The sequence below is a fragment of the Ailuropoda melanoleuca genome, chromosome 10, assembly GCF_002007445.2.
Source record: "Ailuropoda melanoleuca isolate Jingjing chromosome 10, ASM200744v2, whole genome shotgun sequence".
Taxonomy (NCBI): domain Eukaryota; kingdom Metazoa; phylum Chordata; class Mammalia; order Carnivora; family Ursidae; genus Ailuropoda; species Ailuropoda melanoleuca.
Genome location: NC_048227.1, coordinates 9,227,098 through 9,241,289, shown reverse-complemented (window position 1 = coordinate 9,241,289; position 14,192 = coordinate 9,227,098). Strand labels below are relative to the sequence as shown.

The 14,192-nt window shown below is 54.1% G+C and overlaps 2 protein-coding genes across 2 annotated transcripts; one reads left to right on the top strand and one right to left on the bottom strand.

Annotated features, from left to right (window-relative positions):
• The first annotated feature begins 1,813 nt into the window (after window positions 1-1,813).
• On the top strand, window positions 1,814-5,354 carry ABHD11 (abhydrolase domain containing 11). Its single transcript, XM_002923477.4, has 6 exons — window positions 1,814-2,004; window positions 2,170-2,305; window positions 2,983-3,156; window positions 3,309-3,479; window positions 3,597-3,778; window positions 4,004-5,354. Exons 1-6 carry the CDS (start codon window positions 1,886-1,888, stop codon window positions 4,134-4,136), a joined length of 915 nt encoding a protein of 304 aa, XP_002923523.1. The 5' UTR covers window positions 1,814-1,885; the 3' UTR covers window positions 4,137-5,354.
• Window positions 4,310-5,538, bottom strand: LOC117804136 (BICD family-like cargo adapter 2). Its single transcript, XM_034669992.1, has 4 exons — window positions 5,309-5,538; window positions 4,878-4,972; window positions 4,550-4,670; window positions 4,310-4,460 (listed from the first exon to the last, which is right to left on the bottom strand). Exons 1-4 carry the CDS (start codon window positions 5,387-5,389, stop codon window positions 4,314-4,316), a joined length of 444 nt encoding a protein of 147 aa, XP_034525883.1. The 5' UTR covers window positions 5,390-5,538; the 3' UTR covers window positions 4,310-4,313.
• Between the last annotated feature and the right edge of the window lie 8,654 nt (window positions 5,539-14,192).

The following is a 14,192-nucleotide window of genomic DNA, read 5'->3' as shown; positions in this document are numbered from 1 at the left end:
TTGGACCAGCCCCCATCCAGGGCTCAAATGTCCTCATCACTCCCCTAATGACTGTGCTGGCAACAAATCATCACACCACCTGGTGTGCTTAGCGTCCCCAGTGACCTCAAAGCCCTCCTCGCATTAGAACAAAACAACTGTCAGTCCCCAGGCTGACTCAAGGTGGGAGCCATTTTATTGGGCAAGGTATTTATTACACCTTGGAGTTCAGATGCACCCTACCTGTCTTGACTCCATCAGGCCTGCCCTGAAGAGGGAGAGGCCTGGCTGGTCCAGATGTCATCTCCCAGAAGGGTGACCCTTCACCTAAGCCTCAGCTAGTGCTTTGAATCTCTTCATGATCATTCAGTAAAATGATTACTATTGCACTTTGCACCAGATGAACAAAACATGTCTCCAGTCCGCCAGGAGCTCCCAGACTATGGTGGACACAGAGAAAGCCAGCTCTATAATACTATACAGTAGACTCCTAACAAATGCTTTGAGAGCATGGGGTAGAAGAGATCAGTTTCAACTGGGGAAATCTGGGAAGGCTTTTGAGGAAGTGGCAGTTACCCTGGACCTTTAAAGTTGTACAGGAGTTGGGCCACTGGCTATCTGGAAGGCAGCCACAGCAGCCAGCAGAGGGAGTCCCGGGGGTAAAAAAAAAAAAACCAAAAAGGAGCTGTGCAAATGTAGTTCTCTGGTTGGAGAGTAAGAGTATAGGAAGCATGGGTGGAAAAGCAGGTAGGATAACCAGGGGAGGGGGAAACACGGACCACGGAGGCAACTCCCAACTTTAGAGATGGGGAATCCCTTAAGGTCTCTGAGCAGAATGCTGTAAAAGGACCAGCTACTCCTGTAACCGCTAAAGGATGGACTGTGGTGGAAGCGGGTGGATACCTGAGACAATCCACCACTGCCACCACTAACTCAGACTGGGGACAGAAATTGGCAGCCGGTCAGACTTCCAAACAGCGGCTAATTCTCGGCAGGATGTGCTGAGTTCTGAGGGTGAGAGGATGCTTTATTTCTCTGCTGGTAAAAAGGAGTGAGCACATCTGATCCATTTCAGCTCAAAGCGGCAAATACCTTCTAGTACAAACATCTGGTTTCCCATCTTGACTCGAATCAAGAATGGCAGATTAAAAAAAAAAAAAGGCAGATCAGACAGCGATTCTGGTTTTACCTCTTGTATAAGTCATTTGCCTCAGTTTCCCCACCTGTAAAGGGCGGGCGTGGAGGGTGGTTGGAGATGAGCTCTCTAGAGTCGAGGACTTCAGGATGGGTAAGAGGGGCACCACCCGGCCTGCCTGGGCCCCCGGCTGTGGAGCACGGTGCCTCCAAGCTGGCGCCCTGACGACGGGAGCCACTCCTGGCACCTCTCGGCGCCCGCCTGCGGCACTGAAAGTATGACACGCACCAAGGCGGTACGTGAGGGCAGAGGAGCAGGCCCGGTGCGGGGACCTTGCCAAGGACTTGCCCCGCGGCCGCCCAAATCTCGCGCCCCAAATCCAGGACGTTCCGAACGGCGGGGATAGGACTCCCACGCCACAGCACCCTAACTACCCAAAGGGATTAGACGCCGGAAGAGGCGGAGCAGAGCTTAGCGAGGTGCGTAACCAGGGACAGTCGGTGGCTCCGCCCGGGGCGTGGCCAGGGGCGGTACTACATCCTGCCGGTGCGGAGGCTGAGGGAATTACGTAATGACGCAAGGGGCGGAGCTGGGGAGAACAGACTGTACTCTGGGATTACGTAAGGAAACGATGGAGAGGGCGGGGAATTCCGCACTAGTGGGCAGTGCAGAGGGCGGAGCTGCAATCAGAACTGGGCGGAGTCCTGAGCGAAGGCGGGAGGCGGAGCGAGGGGACAGTACGAAGTGAGCGCCAGGTAGCTGCTACAGGGCATGCTCCGCTGGACCCGCGCCTGGAGGCTCCCCCTTAGGGGGCTCGGCCCCTACAGTCTCAGCTTCTCCAGAGTGCCCGTCGCACCCATCAGCAGTGGCCGAAGCGGCGCCGAGCCGAGGTCAGTCAAGGGCGCCAGGTGGGAAGCTGTCCATCGCTCCTCACCGTTCAGTCGGGCCGCGACGGCCCCGCCTCCCCCGCTTGCGCCCACGCCGCCCAGGCCGCTCCCCTAAACCCCTTCCCCATCCGGCTTAGGCCCCTCCTCCATCCTTGCTCCTCCCTCCAGGTCGGTGCTACTTTCCTATAAGCTTCTGGACGGAGAGGCGACCCGTCCGGCCCTAGTGTTTCTGCACGGGCTCTTCGGCTCCAAAACCAACTTCAACTCCATCGCCAAGGCCCTGGCCCAGCAGACTGGCCGAAGGGTGAGCTTCCGGGAGGGGCGGGGTCCCGCGGGAGGTGGGGCCTGGCTGGGCGGGGATAGGAGAAGGCCGAGGCGGGGCCCGCTTTCTCCGCCCTCACTACGGGACACCTGCCGGGGAGTGGCCGGTCTCTAAGCAGAAATGAGGAAGAGATTGAGCCTCTAAGGATGGAGGCCACATGGCACACCGTGGCGCTAAGTGGACCCCTTTCATTCTCTCGTGCTTGCATCCATCCAGTCCTTCATTCTTGTTATAGATGCCCATGTGCGTGCTCCACACTGGCTGTCCAATGCCTAAGCGCCAACACCCTCCCCGTTAAGGGAGCCAGCCCCTGTTCATTCGCCAGGGATGACCACCTTTTATAGTAGCCCATCCTTCTGTGCTCCAGCTGTTGGAAATTCTTGGCACCTGCTTTCTCTGGCTGGTCACCCAGCCAGGCCAAACCTTTAGAGACAGGGTCACTCTCCTTGGGCCTTCTCTTCTCTGGTAAGCGGCCCTAGGTTCTTCTTCTGGCCTCCTAGGTCTGAGAACTGGGCCCTGTCACCATCGAGGCCCTTTTTCCACTTCAGGATCTTTCCCTAGGCTCTCTACCCCCCTCGGCCTGCAGGAATGCGATGCCTTAGGCTGTCTATGCCCTGAATGTGGATGCCAGCTCTGCCCGCCCTCTCTCCACTCTGCAGGTGCTTACTGTGGATGCTCGGAATCATGGTGACAGCCCCCACAACCCAGACATGAGCTATGAGGCCATGAGCCAGGACCTGCAGGACCTCCTGCCCCAGCTGGGCCTCGTGCCCTGTGTCCTCATTGGCCACAGCATGGGAGGCAAGACAGCCATGCTGCTGGCACTCCAGAGGGTGAGCCGTCCTTATATAGGGCTTCCTCCCATCCGTTGTGGACCCTGGGACTCATTCAAGCCTTGGATGGCCAAATTCAGGATCTGGGAACTCTGCCTGAGACCCAGTATGCCTGCCAAAAGGTCGGTCCCAAGCCTGATTCTCTCACACAGCCAGAGCTGGTGGAACGCCTGATTGCTGTGGACATCAGCCCAGTGGAGACCACACCCAGCTCGAACTTCCCGTCCTACATGGCAGCCATGAGGGCTGTAGACATCCCAGATGAGATGCCCCGCTCCTCTGCCCGAAAACTGGCCGATGAGCAGCTCAGCACTGTTATCCAAGTAACACACCGGTGCTCGGATGGTGTTGTGGGCTGGGACCTGTGAAGGGAAGAGGCAGCCCCAGACCTCACATGGAGGCTCCCCTCCCCCAACGACTGGACCTCCCCCTCCCCACAGGACCTGGCCGAGCGTCAGTTCCTGCTCACCAACCTGGTGGAAGTGGATGGGCGTCTCGTGTGGAGGGTGAACTTGGAAGCATTGGCCCAGCATGTGGACAAGATCTTGGCTTTCCCACCACGACAAGAATCTTACCCTGGGCCCACACTCTTCCTCCTGGGTGGAAACTCTCAATACGTGCAGTAAGCCAGTTTTACTGGTGGTGGTGGGAGGGGCCCCAGCCTGGGGATCCTGCCTTGGGGAGGGCTTGGGTGTGGGCGAGGTTGAGGGGGGTTGCCTGAGAATTCAGAAACACCACTGGGCATGTGGGCTTATGTAGCTCTCTTCTCCCTGCTCTGCTTCCACTTCTCTCTTTCCACATCCTCCCACTTTGACCCCTTCTGTGCGGCCTTCTCCTCGACGGACAGCCCCAGCCACCACGTGGAGATCAGGCGGCTCTTCCCTCGAGCCCAGTTGCAGACTGTGCCCAATGCTGGCCACTGGATCCATGCTGACTGCCCCCAGGACTTTGTGGCTGCCATCCGAGGCTTCCTGGCCTAAGAGTTGCTGGCATCAGGGGGCAGGAAACCCCAGGCTTCCAGGCCCTGGGGCCCACTCCATGTATCTGCACGAAAGGACTCAGGCGGGCACCGAGAGAGCATGAGGGTGCGGAGGTGGTCAGACCTCAAGCTTTAATGAATAAAGACACTGCTCCCAAGGTCCTGGGCTGAGCGCTTGTCACCACCAGCGTCCCCACCGACCCAGGGGGAATCGGACCCAGGGGGCCCTGGCATTTCCGGGGTCCATGGGGGCACCCAGAGTGCCCCTGGACTCTCTCTGCCGCTGACTCTCGACCCGCTGCCTCACCAGCTCCTGCATATCTTCCTGGGGGCAGGAGAGCAGGGTCAGGACCAACCCTGTGCCCTTCTCCTTCTCCCCATGCCTCCCCGGCCCGGCTGGCATTCCCATGCTACCTCCCAGGCCTCCACCTCCTGCCTCAGCCTCAGTTTCTCCTCCAGGACCTCCAGCAGCTGGGCCTCCATAGCACGCAACTTGGCTTTGCATGTGTCCAGCTCGGCCTCCATTGCCTGCTTCCTGCAGGTGGCGGGGAGAGTAGTGTGAGGCTTGGACCCCGCACATCTGCCATGTGGCCACAGCCCCCCACCTTGTGACAGGGTGAGTGCTTATGTGGCTTTCCTTGCAGGAATACCTGACTTCTCACCTCCTCTCCTCTAGCAGGACAGAGCCCTGAGGGTCAGCCACCCATAGCCCTCCCAACCCCCGCAAGCATCTGCCTCTCACTTGGCAATGGCTTCATCCCGCTCCTGGAGGACTTGGTCCAGCGAGGGCTCTCTCTGGGCGTCCCCCAGTGCTCCAGCCACTTGGGATTCTGGGCTCTGTTGTAGGGTGACAGAGAAGGGAGGAGGGATCTACAGCTGGTCTAGATGAGGTGTCCCACTTCTGGGCCCTTCTGCTCTTCCCTTGGCTCTGATGCTAATGTCAGCAGGGGAAGGGTCTGGAAAATTCTTATCCTGCCCCCTCCACCCGTACACATTTCCTGGACCTCTGAGAGTAAACCAGGGGGACTGTGCCATGCTGAGGGGTGGCAGGTGTGGCCTCTGCGTGGCACAAGGGTAAACAGAGGGGACAAGGCGTTTGGACCCTCAAGGAGAAAAGAAGTTCTCACCTAAGCTGCAGGAAAGAGACAAGGTGGGTTTCAGAAAGACACTTACCCCTCTAGGGCCCCGGACAGAGAGGGTGGCCTGGTGACTGGGACTCTTGTCAGTGGGGTGGGGCAGGCGGTCAACATACATAGCCCTTTGCCCTCCCTTCCGGCCTAGGCACTCCCTGTCAGGCTCCTCCCCCCACTGGCTGGCCAGGCCCCTGCCTCCCCTCCTGGATCCTGGAACCCTCCTGCCTGGGCCCAGAGCTTCCCCAGCCCCTTCCTGCACCGTCACACATGTCCTTCACCCCGAGGGGGCGCTCTACCCACATCAGTAGATGAGAAGGGAGGCACAGAGCTGGGAGAGCTTGAGTGCTGACAGGCATAGGTACCCCAGCCCCCCATCCTGAAAAGTTGGCAACTTGGTAGCTTGAGTGGCATCATCCACACATATGACCAATCTTAGCTCAGCAGAAAACAGAAGGAAAAAAGTTCAACCCTTCCTGACAGACTCTTAACATTTTGGATATCCGTTCTTCCTAGTAATATTGCTCATTATGCCTCCAATATCCCCAATGTTCTGATCCTTGAGCCTGGCGGGGTCCACTGTGCTGGGGGTGGGGGAGGGGTCGTCTAGGTAGCCCATGCCCCCTCCACCACGTGCTCATTGAATCTTCCCCATTGAGAAGCCTCTTCGGCAAGGTCATGTCTAGGGGATTACATCCCCAACCCTAAATCATAAATATTACTCCCAGAAAACTGGCAGACATGACTCCTGGTTGCCTGTAGGTGCCACTGAGACATGTACCTCCAACAGCCAGACTAACGATATCTTTGGTTGAGCCCCAGGTGAAGAGGTGGGGTTGAACTGTACCCCGAAATGCACCCTTTTGTTGAAGAGATTGAGTCAGTGTGTTTTGAGAGGCTGGTCTGTGCCATGATCGAGATAGGGCCCAGGGACCTGGTCTCAGGGACCTCCGAGGCCAGCAGGAATGAAGCATAGATGTAAGCAGAAAAAAAGTGTCTGGGGGTCCAGGAACAGTGGGAGCACAAAGGAGGTCACAGGAGGAAACACCCAGTCCGGCCCAGGAAGCTTCCTCGGAGCTTGTCCAAAATGAACCCTGTAGGCCAGCGGGAGTCAGTCAGGAGAAAGGCATTTCTTTTAACTTTTTATTTCGAAACAATTTCAAAACTGCTCTTCAGTGTCCAAAAAAATATCCTTTTAGGGTAAAAAAAAAAAATCTAATATGGTATCAAAGATTGTACCCAGTCGTCACATCTCTCTGGTCCCCCTTGGTCTTGAACAATTTGCAGCCTTTCTTTGAATTCCATGGCCTTGACATTTTGAAGATTACAGGGAAGTTATTTTGTAGACCATCCTCCAATTTGGGCTTGTCCATGCCTTCCTTAGGATTAGACCACTGTTACCCATTTTGGGCAGAGACATCACAGAAAGGATGCTGTGTTCTCCTATCCAATATCATTTGGAACCATCATAGGTGGGATCAATGCTGATCACTTGACCATGATTAATAAGCACTGGGGAAGGGAGGTATTTTGAGACTATGACACATCCTTTCCTTTACCCCACTTTCACCCATAGGATTCAGCATCCATTGATATGTCTTGCCCAGATTAATTATTACTACAATGATTTGCAAATGGGGGCGCCTGGGTGGCTCAGTTGGTTAAGCATCTGACTCTTGATTTCAGCTCAGGTCATGATCTCAGGGTGCCGGGATTGAGCCCTGTGTTGGGCTTGGTCTGAGTATGGAGCCTGCTTAAGATTCTCTCTCTCCCTCTCCCTCAGCCCCTCCTCCCCCACCCCATTCTCACTCGCTCTCTCTCAAAAAACTAAATAAAATATAAATCCTGTAAAATAAAAAAGACCTGTGTGTTAGGCATGTACATTGCAATTAATCTCTACTAGGCCCACTTTGTAGACACATGTCTATACACACACACAAACATACACATTTATATTTATTTCTTTAACTGTGTGATGGTTAAATTTGTGACAACTGGGCCATGGGATGCTAAGCTATCTGGTTCAACATTTCTCAGTGTGTCTGTGCGGGTGTTTCTGGAAGAAGTTAGCATTTGACTCCGCGGACAGAGTAAAGCAGATAGCACTCCCTGATGTGGGTGGGCATCCTCCGATTCATGGAGGGCTTGAATAAAACGAAAGGCAGAAGAGAGGTTGAATTCTGTCTCTCTTCCTGACTGCTCAAGCTGGGATATGGGTCTTCTCCTGCCCTCGAACTGGTGCTGACACCATCGGTGCTCCTGTGTCTCAGGCCTTCAGACTGGAACTGGGACCACACTATCAGCTTTCTGACCCTCCAGCTTGCAGACAGGATATCATGGGGCTGCTCGGCCTCCATAATCACCCGAGTCAATTCTTGGTAATCAACCTCTTTCCCAAGGGGCACCTGGGTGGCTTGGTCGGTTAAGCCACCCTCTCTTGCTTTCCGCTCAGGTCCTGATCTCATGAGTTGTGGGATTGAGGCCTGAAGTTGTCAGGCTCTGTGCTCAATGGGGAATCTGCTAGAAAGACTCTCCCTCTAGAGCTGCCGGCTGGGCAGGGGGTGGGTTTTGTGGTCAAAACAGCTGGGATTTGCAGGGCTGGGAGCTTACAAACTATGTGACCTTGTTTGTGCTTACCTCCCTGAGCCTTATGGTCCTCATCTGTGAAATGGAACTAATGGGGAACCTCCCCAGTAGGGTCACAGGAAGGGTTAAGTAAGGTACCTCATGCAATGACCAGTGCTTTGCACAGTAATGGACCAGGGCCAGACATCCCAGGAAAGGAGAGAGAGCCTGCCACAAAGCAACAGAAAAGAAAAATGGGAGGAGGTCAACAACAACACACACACACACTCCCTTTATGTCAGCTGCCCCTTCCAACTCTGCACCCCCCATGCACACTGCCCCAGGGGCACTTCTGTTCCTAAATTCTGCACAAGCTGCCTCATCACCCTCCTCCAGACCCCTACGGCCCCTCCACTTTCCCATCATTGTCTTGTCACTTTCAAGGTGTCTCTCCCACCAGCCTGAGGGCTCCTGGAGGACAGGTGGTGACTGTCATCGTTCCAACCTGGGCACGCAGATGCTCAGCGGCCATGGTGCCAGTGAAGAAGCACCGGCCATGCCCAGCAGGTGGCAGCAGTTCCCAACCTCAAGGATCCTGTGGGCAAGGGGCCCACACCCCACCCTCCCAGCGGGTGGAATGGAAAACCCCAAACTCTCCCCAGGGGCTTTGGGAGCTCCCAAACGCCCAGCTTTTCCCTCCGTGCTCCTTTATAGGAACACTGCCTATTCAAATGTGCAAAGATTTACCACTCATTCCACAAACCCACTTTCTGTGCCAGCCTCGGGAAATACACAAGAACGTGACCTGGTTTCTTCCTTTCAGATGTCCCCATCTAATGCGGGGACAGACACCTAACACAGACCATAGCCACACAGGACAATACGTATTACAACGGGGATAAATACAGATCTTTGTGGGAGCAGACAGGAGCCCGGCCCTCGTTGCTGGACAGTCAGGGATGAATTCTTGGACGAGGTGATGTCTTCTAGGGAAGGAGGGAAAGTGAAGGGCCAGGTGCCTGGGGAGGAGGAAGGAAACAGGGAGGAGAAGGTCCCAGGCCTGGGGAAATAAAGAAAGGGCAATGTCCTAGAGGAGCGTGCAGAGTGCGCATCGGGCATCATGGCTGCATCAAGGGCAGGTGGCCTCAAGAGGTGACACAGGGCTGGACCACAAAGGAAATAGAACTCTCTATTGGGGTATCAGGATTCTTCCCCCTGGGGCAATAGGGGAAACCTCACTGCCCTGAACAAGTAGATTGCAGAATGTCACAGAGATGTCCCTTTGACTAAAGTGGGGACGGGGCTTTACACGGCATTGGTCTGGACAGAATATCCATCAATTATCCACATTAAAGAATGGGGTGGGGGGTGCCTGGGTAGCGCAGTCGTTAAGCATCTGCCTTTGGCTCAGGGAGTGATCCCGGTGTTCTGGGATCGAGTCCCACATCCGGCTCCTCCGCTGGGAGCCTGCTTCTTTCTCTCCCACTCCCCCTGCTTGTGTTCCTTCTCTCGCTGTGTCTCTCTCTGTCAAATAAATAAATAAAATCTTTAAAAAAAAAAAGAATGGGGTGGGGCACCTGGGGGGCTCATTCAGTTAAGTGTCCGACTCTTGATCTCAGTTCAGGTCTTGATCTCAGGGTCATGAGTTCAAGCCCTGCATTGGACTCCACGCCCAAGAATGGGGTAGGAGTGATGTGTATTATGGGGACAGCCTTGTTCCCATGGGGAATAAGCCCTACTCTGTCACTGTCCCTGTCCTTAGTCACACCCTTGGCCCAGAATGCCTTTCCCCCAGTCTCCACCTGGCCATCTCCTACTCATCCCTTAAGCCCTGATTCAAATGCCCCGCCTCTGGGAAGTGGTCCCTGATCCCAGGGAGTTGGCTGCTCTGGGGACCTGTGGCACCTTGTGCAGTGGTTTCTATTTTAGGCTCCTCTCACCTGCCCATCCCTCACCTGTCAGGGAGCATTCCATTCCAACTTCAGCCCTTGTTTCTTAATCATAGCGTGTGCGCTTTCGGGACTATGCCCACAACTTTATCTCTACCCCAGGCCAGACTGTTCCTGCTTCCTTAGTCTCCAGCTGGTGTAGTGCATGAACTCCCCACTGACCATCTGCATGTCTCCCCAGATATCCAGGCAGGCACTTTAAATGCTCACAGGTGTCTGGTCTGAACTCCTCCCCTGCCCCCCAGATCTGCTCCTCCTCCAGGAGCCAGCGCTGCTCTTATCTGCGCATGCTCAGTCATCAGCACCTGTTGCTTCTAGTTCATAATATTTCTCATTGTTTTAATGTCTTTTTACACCTTTTATTTTTTTAAGTCACCTCGACGTCCAACGTGGGGCTTGAACTCAGAGAGCAAGATCAAGAGTCACATACCCAGGGTGCCTGGGTGGCTCAGTACTTTAAGCATCCGACTCCTGATTTCGGCTCAGGTTGTGAGATCAAGCCCCACGTCAGGCTCTGGACTTAGCGGAGAGTCGGCTTAAGGATTCTCTCCCTCTCCCCCTGCTCCTCCCTCAGCTCTCTCTCTCTCTTCAAATAAATAAATCTTTTTAAAAAAGTCACATGCTCTGCCGATTGAACCAGCCAGCCTCCCCTAATTGTCTTAACGTTTTACAACAAACATTCTTTTTATAATTGAAACACAGTATAGTAATATGAAATAAGACTCTTGAATATGACCATGTCACCACCATCACTGTCGGTCACCTTTGTCCCAGCCACCTACACGACTGTGATCACTTTCTAAATGGCATCCCGGCTTCCTCCCCAAAGCCCTTCACAGTCTACAGACACAGACTTGGGATGATGGTTCAGTTTATGATTTTTTTGACATTACAACGGTGCGAAAGGGATATGCATTCAGTAGAAAGCATACTCTGAATTCTGAATTTGGATCTCTTCCCAGGCTAGCGGTATGAGGTGCAATCCTCTCTCGTGATGCTGGGTCACGGTACCAGCAACAGTCACGAGAGTGAGGGACCCCTGCGCTGACAGCCCTCCCGTGCCCAGGAAGCCATTCTGCTTCTCACTTTCTGGCCAGCATTCAGTACATCCCAGGAGAGAGTCAACACCTTGTCACAACATAGGCTCCGTGTTCGATCATTTTGCCCAAGTGCAGGTTAACGTCAGTGTTCTGAGCACGTTTCGGACAGCGGGGCTAAGCTATGATGCTCGGTAGGTCAGGTGTACGACATGCATTTTCCACTTAGGATATTTTCAGTTTACAGTGGGTTTATCGGGACGTTACCCCCACTGTCCAGGAAGATCTGTATTCTCCACCCAGCAAACAGAGCAGTTCTGTGAAAGCCCAAGATGGATCTCGGCTCTCCTCGAGTCCCTCATCTGCGTCTGTGGCTTGCATCCCAGTCAGAGTAAAAGCCAAAGGAAGTTGTCACTTACAAGGCTCCTCCCCTCAACTTCTCTGACCTCATCTCCTTTAAGGTCTTCCTTACCCACTAGGCTCCAAGCATCCACGCCTCCTTGCTGTTTCTCTAAGTGCTAGGCATGCTCCCTGCTCATGGTCTTGTACTTGATGTTCCCTCTTCCCAGAATGCTCTCCCCCCAGAGACCTACATGACTCACTCTCTCCCCTCCTTCAGATATTTGCTCAAATGCCACCTTCTCGTGACGCCTGGCTGGCCTAGTCGGTGGGGTGTGCGGCTCTTGATCTCCAGGTTGTGGATTTGAGCCCCACGTTGGGTATACAGATTAGTTGGGGGAAAAAAATCTTAAAAAGAATGCCACCTTCTCAGCAACGCCCTCCTTGACCATCAAATTTAAAATTGGAAACCTATGGGTGCCTGGGTGGCTCAGGCGGTTTCGTGCCAACACTTGATTTTGGCTCAGATCATGATCTCAGGGTCGGGCTCCCTGTTCAGTGGGCAGACTGCTTGAGGATTCTCTCTTTCCCTCTCTCTCTGCCCCTCCCCCTGCTCACACATGCTCACTCTCTCTCTCTAATAAATAAATAAATCTTTAAAAATAAAATAAAATTGGGGGCGCCTGGGTGGCACAGCGGTTGGGCGTCTGCCTTCAGCTCAGGGCGTGATCCCGGCGTTATGGGATCGAGCCCCACATCAGGCTCCTCCGCTATGAGCCTGCTTCTTCCTCTCCCACTCCCCCTGCTTGTGTTCCCTCTCTCGCTGGCTGTCTCTATCTCTGTCGAATAAATAAATAAAATCTTTAAAAAAAAATCAATGCCCATTTAAAAAATAATAATAATAAAAAAATAAAAATAAAAATAAAATAAAATTGGAAACCCACCTCAAACCCAACAGCCCCACCCCTACTTCCCTACTTTGTCTTCTCCATATCATATTATCATCAGCATGGTTATTAGTTGTTTGTTTATCATCTCTTTCCCCTCCTAGACATTGACTGCATGAGGGCAAGGACTTTTGTCTCTCTTGTTTTCTGCCACGTCTCCAAGATCTAGAAAGTCAGTGCACAGAAGATGCTCAGTTAACTTTTTTTTTTTTTTAAGTAGGCTCCGTGCCTGGCATGGAGCCCAATGCGGGGTTTGAACTCACCAACCTGAGATTAAGACCTGAGTTGAGATTAAGAGTTGGACACTTAACCAACTGAGCCACTCAGGCGCCCCAGCTCAGTTAATTTTTGATTCTTGGAATGAAAGTCTGATCCTTGATTCCCTCCCCCTTGTCTGCACAATAAAGTTCAACATTCAAGAAGGGCCTCCCTCAATGGCTTCATATCTTACCCATGCACACCTGCGTGCCACCGCAAGCTCCGAGGTTCTCCAAACACTCCCAGCCTCACCCCATTGTCTGGCTACACCCCTGTCCTGAACAGCTCCACCACTCCCTGCTGCAATCCCATCCTCTGGGAAGCCACCCAGAATCCCTCCCCTACTGAAACCATGTCTGTCTCTCCCACTACATCATATCTTAAGTGCAAAACACTGGCTCGAGCACGGTTTCCTAGGTAATGTTTGATAATTGAATGAATGATTGCATGAGGGGAAGACCTCTAACAGAAAAGCAGAATATAAGGTGAAGGGCACACATCCATTCTTTATTCATTCTTCACGCTACCATTTAATATGTACGTTAATAAGTGATGCTTGGTGTGTGTGTCTCCCCCTCCTGCCCTCTTTCCACAGGGCCAGACACTGGGCTCTGGGGGGTGCACCCATGACCCACCCCACCATTCACCCTGTACACAGGAAAGCACTTTGGACCAAGAGTCAGGCAGCACCTTACTGCCATCTGTTCCATGTAACCCTGGGCAAGTCCCTCTAGCAGGTGAGTCCTGGTTTTGCATCTGTCAAATAGGGGGCACCACCAAAGCTTACTTTGTGGGATGCTCAAGGTGGAGGTCTGGACAGCTGGAAAGGGTGTGGCTGCCTCTGATGCCAGGCCACATCTAAGCTAGTCAGCCTCTGGCCAGATTTCCAAGGAAGGAGAGATGGCTGGAACAGTGTCTCTAGCCCGTCTGCCAGCCAGCGAACCTGTGCCCACAGTCTGGGAGAAGTGCCAAGCTCAGACACTCTGGGCAGCAGGGGGGTGGCCCAGCTCCAGAACAACACCTTGGCAGCCCTGGGGAAAGGAAGAGGGAGTGCTTGGCTTGAGGTCAAGAGGGTCTGGGCCAGGGCACAGAGGGGACAGCTGGGGGGAGGGGGTTATGTGGCTGCTGTCTCAACAAGATGCTGGCAGGGATTAGAAAAGGAGCATCTGCTACTGACTAGCCCCTACCTACCACCCCTCTACACACCGTTAAGATCTCTCCATTAGTGCCACAGTGAGCTGGGCCCCAGGCTTAGCTGCCCCCTATATAGAGAAATAGGATCTCAGGCCTGGGGCTGGGACTCGGTTGGGTTTGTAGGGAAAGGGGCAGGAGAGCAGCAGGCTTTAGCTTAGATCGCCCTTCCTCAAAGATAGAAGGGTTCCTGCATCCCGCTGGGAGTGGAAACTAAAGGAAAAGGGGTGGTCACCCAGCATCAGACCAGTGAACTGAGAATCCCCGGGAAAGAGGGGCCAGAGTGTGAGTCTGGATGAGGTATTGGGGGAAAGTGGGAAGGGTAGGGGCTCAGAGGCTGGAACTCTGGAGGAGGTTTTTGGCTGGAGGAGGTTTTTGGAGGGGAGTGCCAGAGGTTCCAAGGCCATACAATCTAGGGGTTTCTGACCTGCAGCAAATCCCCAGGGACGTGAGGAGCTCTGGGGGTGAATGAAGGTCCAGGGTCCAGAACGAGGGCGGGGCTGCTGGGCGGCTGAAGGCAGGGAGGGAGCGGGGGCTCTGGGGCCCCATCCCAGGCAGGGATCACGCGGCGTGGGGCACGCGGGGGCACGGGGTCCCAGGGCTCGGACCCCACTCCGTCGGCCTGGGGCCGGATGGGCGGG